Genomic DNA, 7463 nt, shown 5'->3' with positions numbered 1-7463 from the left:
CTTAAAGTAAAAGGCTCATTCGGAGGAAATCCCTGTTTTTTCATACATGCTCATAATAACTAAGCCTCCACCATTTCCTTGATATTCTGTAGAATACGTTTTAATACTCATACTCATAGCTGTAATCTACATTTTACCTTTCTGGGAAATCATTTCTGGGACCCGCCGCGGGCAACACGCGCGTTGTGAGCGTCACAATTAGAAACAATATGTGAGCGGACGACCGCCGCGTGCGTCCGCGCCATGACGCTGCCGACTGCCGCGCGTGTAAACATACTATTACACAACGTGTAAGCACCCTATGTTCACCGTGCATATTTTATTTTATTGTGTAAAGCATTTAGTACAATAGGTCAATAACAATACATAAAATTCAATTAAATGCTACCTTTACAGGTGTTACACATGTCAAAACTTAGATAAAATGTTAGGATTAACCATAGATTAGTAAAGATTACTCACTCCTAACAAGAAAATGTACCCAGTTTTGAGAATTGAAACAGTTGCGTAAAAAAAATTTGCTACGTCTCCGTGCTAAAATGTCCCTAACATATTTGAAATTATTATTATAAATTATTTAATTATCATGAAAATTACGCAGTATTAGTTATTTATTCGTAAATTTTCTCTAAAAATGTTTTTATTTGTCAAGAATTCAAAAAAAGAACTTACTATAATAAGCCATTTGCGGCTTCATTCAATTTCAAGGCGGTGAAGTATCTTTACTAATCTATGGGATTAACAATAAAGTATTAAAGGTAAATGATATTTAGATTAAGACGAATGCAATTATGTAGAAATTCACAATCAATAATAATAATAATCAAGTCATTAAATGATAATAATAATAGGGAAATTAGGAAAATTATGTCAATTTTTATCATTATTTTTTCATTATTTTATTAAGGCGCGATGCCACAACTCCCCTCCGACAGACAAGAAATTTGTTGTGTCTCGGAGGGGATGTCAAAGTCATCTGCTATGAATTTAATAAACGACGAGCTACAGATGAAGATGCTCAAGAAGATTTAATGCCTATTATGAAAATTTTCGATCGACAGTTACAGTTGGTGTCGTAAGGGAGACATACTTTTTCGCTGCGTTTCAGCTTAGCCCTCAGCGGCGAACTTGTGGCCGATCTCAGGTAAGTATTTTTATTTTTAACTATCTTTACCCGGCAAACTTTGTACCGCCTCAAATCTATTTATCATATATATTTCATATAAAATATAGCCTATGTTACTCGTAGATAATATAGCTTTCGAATGGTGAAAGTATTTTTAAACTAGGTCCAGTAGTTTTTGAGCCTATTCATTACAATCAAACAAACAAACAAAGTTTTCCTCTTTATAATATTAGTATAGATAAGTAAAGTAGGAGTATATTGTAGAACTGTACTTTTACACAACCAATTTTTATCAATGTTCCTAATACCACGTGCTATTAAATCTCTCTTACAGGAATATAAATAAAATCATTCTTTTCTGTTAAAACGAATAGCACAACATATAACACAATAAATAACAACGCCGATAAATTGCACACATGACGTCATGTTTTGATACAGCTAATGGATAAATTCGCTAGCATAATTTATACATTTTGATTTAAGTTTTGTAATACATGCAATAATCTATGCATTCAATTTATAAAAAAAATACTAGCTAACCCGGCAAACGTTGTGTTGCCATACAAATAAAAAAAATTAAGGGTGAACAACCCTTATCACTTAGGGGTATCAAAAATAGATAGTAGCCGATTCTCAGACCTACTACTATGCATATAAAATTTGGTGAAAATCGGTAAAGCCGTTTCGGAGGAGTACGGTAACTAACATTGTGACACGAGAATTTTATATATAAAAGATATCTATCGAGGAAAGTCAATGTAGGTACGTATATTTTTTTTATGTGAAAATATTGTTGAAAATAAAAGCTAAGTGTAGATGTTGTTCTCGATTTAATGTAAGACACAGACAATTCTTTTAGCAAGAATAATAATATAATCATAATATAAAAAAGTCGGTTAATAATAATATAAAAAGTTATGTTTATTAATATTACAAGATATAATTAAAGACTACATATTTCTGCCATTTGGTGTTGAAACATTGGGGCTGTGGGGTTCCAATGCTAGATTATTTTTTAAGCATCTGTCCAAACGGTTGATAGAGTCAACGAATGACCAGAGAGCTGGCACATACCTCGGACAGCGAATTAGCCTCGCTATCCAACGAGGGAATGTTGCCAGCATTCTGGGAACTCATGCCAGGGACAGCAATTTAGATGTAGCTTTTTATATTTAATTTAAAATAAAGTTATATTATTTCATTATTTTTTATATTACTTTAATTTATTTTAGTTAAAACATTTAAGTGTGTAAATGTCAAAAATAAAAAATATATGGTATAGATATAATTTATTTAACTTTATTTACAACTACATGTATCAAACAAGACACTACCTGGGAGGCAAAATAGAATTACTAGCTAGAAATCACTTCGGGCGTTTTCTCTGGCTGAATTTCTGAACGTTGACGGCATATGAGGGTGACCGAGTCCCGCACGCGGTCCGGCCCGCACTGCTCCGTCGCCCCCAGCAGCTTTATCTCGTCCTCCTCCGGCTGCGGCTCCACATCCGAGCGCTTCCCGTCAGTGATCACCATCTCTACGATATGCTCATCACCCGGCGCCGGCGCCGGCGACCCCTCCAATCCGTCCGAGCCCATCTCCGTATTGTACAGGGTGCTTGATTCCACGGAATCCCCTATCTGCACGTCTGATATATCGTGTGTCGACACATGTTTATTCGGCTTGAGTTGTAATAATGTGTCCGTGATAGTATCAATCGGTATCGACATATGTGGTATAGAAAGGAACACGACGGTGTTTTTCATGTCGATACGCATGTTATCTTCGCCGTCCTGGCGCTGGTCGTAAGTGGCGGGCGCGGCGACCGCTGAGGCGAGTACACACGCGAGGATGAAGAACATGATGCGTGTGGCACTGAGACTTCCTGGACAACGACTGCGCGTCATCATTTCCCGCGCCCTTTTTACCCTGCTCCCGCGAACCAGTCCCCTGGTAAATCGGGCACACTGTAACGGTTAACACGACTGAAACCCGATTTGACCCATCGTTAGGCGGATGATCGGCAAGATTCCGCTATCCATATTGCCGTCTAATTACCTAAGTATTTGTTACTATCCGTAGTCTGGAGTTTACTACATTTTAATAGAATTTCAGGTTTTCTTATACCTACTACTATTTATCACTTATTTTAAAACATATTCTTAATTTATTTAGTAATAATATCACACTAACTCATGTGGACGACATTGTGCGACGACACATGAGAAGTATGATACTTCCGTCCTTCACGAAGTCGGACGGTACAAGCTCCTATTCCTGTTGCCACCAACCCTGAAAACCCCGCTTTAGTCGCTTCTTACGACAGGCAGAACATAACGTGGCCCTATTCTAGTCACGGACCTACAGGCACAAACTTTTTTTAACCACCACTACAATATACTTTAGGACTTTCTTAATACTTACCTTGTTAAAATACGAAATATAAGATAATATGCGTTATTTGCGAATGATATTCCTTATTGAACTAGTTTTCTGGTTCTAAACTCTTATTGGTTTTCCCGTTCATTCTATTGATTCTCATGGGATTGGTTCTAACCAAGAAAATAAAAATTATTGGTATAAACAAATTGGAACACGAATAATATAACATAAAAAATGTGTATATTAAAAAACCGGATTCAAAAATGTAGTCAGAGGGCAACGACCTTGTAACCCAGATCTGATTAATCTCAAAATAATGGCGAGATAAGGTTTTGTTTACATTAATTTACAGAGAGAGAAGTCTAGTATTAATATAATTATTAAGTAGATACTTTAGGAAAGTGTTATTATGATTTGAGATTTCAAAATTGAGATTTGAGATTTCAGATAAACAGGGTTCTCTTTTTTAAAATATTAAAAGCTGAATTTACTTTAGTACGTAGGCAAATTACGTAGATATGTAAAATACATACGTAGAAACATATAATAGTTTAATAACACTTAATAATTTAATATCCGGCCGTAGGCCTGGGCAACCCGGGTAGTCATCCTGTCACAAAAAAGTAAACTTGAGCTTTCGGGTCCAAATTATTTTATCTTTCAATTTTCTGAAATTAAATATACATAGTCACAAAATTTCCATAAAATCGAAGCGTTTTCTGGTAACTGTGTGGACTTCAGAAATTTGAAGACTTAAATATTTCGTGATTAATCGCTCCTTAAACGTCGTGAAAGTAGCTTTAATAAATGGTTTACTTCTAGATATCACGTGAGTGCAAGAGAAAGTTTGTTTTGAGCTTAACTAGTAAACGGGTAAAACCTACTTCGATCTACTTAGCTTATATACTTATCTTAAATACTAACGCCTCTGCTAATTTATAAAATTATAATAAAGATACACTGCATAACATTTTATTTATGCAAAGTAAATAATATTTTATCTTTACATGGAAGTCAAGTAAAAATAAGCTCAGCCGAAGATCAAACCAAATAAATAAACAAAAGGAAAAAAGACTATTGATATAAAATAACATTTTCAGTTTCTGTATTGTGCACATTATTTAGAAAAAATAAATAAAATATGGAGTAAAATTAATAAAATTGAAGGGTCGACTCTACGGCGGCCCTCAAAGCTAATTATTTTTTCTAAAGCATACTCCACTACACTACTTCAATGTCGAGAATAGATTTCTCTGCTTGTAATATTTTTAAAACTCTTCTAAGCACCTAAATTTAGAAATATAGACGTAGAAATATTTAAATCGCCATTATAACTACTCGTACTTAATTAGAATCTCTTAGGTAACAATGGTAGTTAGCTTCTGCGTTCTGATTTAAAGAAAAGATTTGCATTTGAAAGGTTACGAGATATTCCAGCTTAGCTCTTTGTAGCAATAACACAGTTTCTTACTAATAATATAGGTACATAATGTAATTACTAATAGACCATTAATTAGAATATTATTATAGATTTTCTTTGGTTTCGATAAAGCTCTATAACACGTACCTACGAGTAAGTAGGTATATTGAACGATACATCTCTACACATCTTTATTTTCTTATAGATAGTTCTATATTGCGATTATAATAATTAACCTTAATCATAGGTTCTACGTTAATATTTTTATTTTATCTATGATCTACTGTGTATGTTTCTTTAATATTGCATATAAGTAGTTCATTAAATTTGTAGTATTTGTATAACGAACCGTAGCTTCGTTCAAAGTTTGCGTCATTGGTGCATACAAATGGATAAGGATGTTGAGTATTGGGAAATTGAGTACACATCTCTTATTTACTAAGTGCATTGACTCTTGTACCTAACTAAGCAGTATGAAAAATTGTGTAAATAAAAACAATTGTTGTATAAATTAAAACAATAAAATAGAAGAAGATTATTTTTCGAGTACTTCAGTGTCATTTTTGTAAATTATTATAAAGTACATAAATGTTTTCCGTGAGAGTTTCTTTACTTTAATGAATTATGGTGTACTTTAAAAATACTCCTACGAAACCCCTACTTTGGCAAACGTTATCAAATTACATAAATTGCACAAATTGATAAGATTAGACATATCATTCCGACTCTACCACTCCCTTTAAAGGATATCGGTCAATGATTTACTCATACCATACCGTGCAAATATTAGTAAAAAGGTAAGTACATATTTTTACTTACAGGTGTCCACGGACAGACTGAATTCTCTATTACTTTTAATTAATTGAATAATTAATGTGATTAAAGTTCTTGACCTAATTTTACTGATACCTGGAATGTGGTTAAGTATTTTTCCCAAATCGCTAATTTAATAAGTGGAAGTTAAAGAAAACGGCACGTTTAGGGATTTTTCAATAATAATTTTCATTTATTTTCAACGAAACAGTAATTTACAAACTTAGGTCTACTTATACTAATTATAAATAAAAATAAATGCATTCAGCATATCACTGGTGGCTTCACGCCTTTAGAAAATCTTACACTATTTTATTCGTGGAAAATTATCTAAATTTTAATATTATTTGTCATGTGTGTTCGCTCTTCTCAGTAGGGGGAGAAACACGTTGGCGAGAAGTGTCTTCAATCTGAAACAAAGGAGTAAAAAACATGTAAATAATACAATATTGTAATGTAAGTTTTCCACTGATAATGTCTCCTACTTGTGTTCACGTTTATTTATATTTTACTCTTACATTCTCTAATTCGTGTAGTTTATTACGAGAAAAAACTGAATAGGATTTTGTCACTGGTATCTCAAATATTCAGGCGAATTTGGGCTAGGTATTTATAAGATTCTTAAATGCATTTTAGTTTTTCACCGAGCTTTCCAAATAATGTTTAAAAAAAGTTAATAAAAAATGCTACTATAAAAATTATGAACATTAATCTAATTTTGTAATTCTAGCACTTTATGTGATACCTATTTGTAAAAAGCTTGTAAAATAGTATAGGTATATCATAAATATTGCCCACCTTTGTCCTTTTACCTGCTTCCTGCCGAAATCTTTCTTCTGTCCCTTCGTTTCAGGAACCAACGTGACATCACTGAGGGGCGCCTCTGGTTTTTCAGGAGTTTCCGGTTTTGATTCTTGAGGTTTCACAGCGTCAGGTTTGACTGTGTCAGGTTTCTCAGCATCAGGTTTGTCGGCATCAGGCTTGGATATTTCTGGCTTTGACGGCGAGCTCACGGACGGGGGCTTCGGCTTTTGTACCTCATTGAACTCTTCTAAAAGGTCACCGAAGTCGATGGCTGATGCCGCAGCGAGGAAGGACTCGGCGGGTGCAACGGCGATGACGATGCCGTCGATGTTAACCCTGTAGTTTTCGGTGCCATTTTGCCTCTGATCATAATGACTGTCGTGACAGTCTGGAGTCGGTGCCGCGGCTACGACGGTCGCGAGGACCGCGAGCACCGCCACTTCGCAAACCACGCGCTTGTAGTTGACCATCGCAAAAGGTGTCTAGGACCGCACTGAACCTCAGCCTCGCTCGTCGAGACCGCTATGTATACGCTCTCCATTGCATCTTTCATATATTCACCGACATAGCGGTACACCGCGGCGATCCTACCGTGCAACCTGTCCTAACTAAACTGGAATTAATAAACCAGATATGTGCAATATGTAGGGCATATTAGAATGTAAGAGAACCTCCTATCAACACATGTAAAAAGTTTAATGAAAGCTATAGGTATTTCTTTTCCTTCAATAACAAAAATTTAATGACCGTATGACCCACAAAAATACTGGAATATTTAGCTGATGTGACCTCATTTCATCTCAACCAGTTTAATAAGGAAAATATCATTTTAAAAATCTATGAGCGTTAACAAAACATCATGGATACACATTCGCTGTTTTGTTATCAAAGGAGAAAGCTCGCGAACGGCAAAGC

General features: G+C 34.9%; 1 protein-coding gene across 2 annotated transcripts; it reads right to left on the bottom strand.

Annotated features, from left to right (window-relative positions):
• Positions 1-5908: 5908 nt before the first annotated feature.
• LOC140753472 (uncharacterized) lies at positions 5909-7107 on the bottom strand. 2 transcript variants are annotated; one of them, XM_073088092.1, is made up of 2 exons: positions 6557-7107; positions 5909-6154 (listed from the first exon to the last, which is right to left on the bottom strand). In XM_073088092.1, the coding sequence occupies exons 1-2, from the start codon at positions 7016-7018 to the stop codon at positions 6095-6097; spliced, it is 522 nt and encodes a 173-aa protein (XP_072944193.1). In that variant the 5' UTR covers positions 7019-7107; the 3' UTR covers positions 5909-6094. The 2 variants fall into 2 exon arrangements, with proteins under 2 accessions (XP_072944193.1, XP_072944192.1); XM_073088091.1 differs by having other exon boundaries at positions 6543-7087.
• Positions 7108-7463: the final 356 nt, after the last annotated feature.

The sequence above is a fragment of the Epargyreus clarus genome, unplaced genomic scaffold (assembly GCF_041222505.1).
Source record: "Epargyreus clarus isolate Ecla_fem2 unplaced genomic scaffold, WU_Ecla_fem_2.2 ptg000026l, whole genome shotgun sequence".
Lineage (NCBI taxonomy): Eukaryota > Metazoa > Arthropoda > Insecta > Lepidoptera > Hesperiidae > Epargyreus > Epargyreus clarus.
This window is presented reverse-complemented; position numbering and strand designations above follow the sequence as displayed.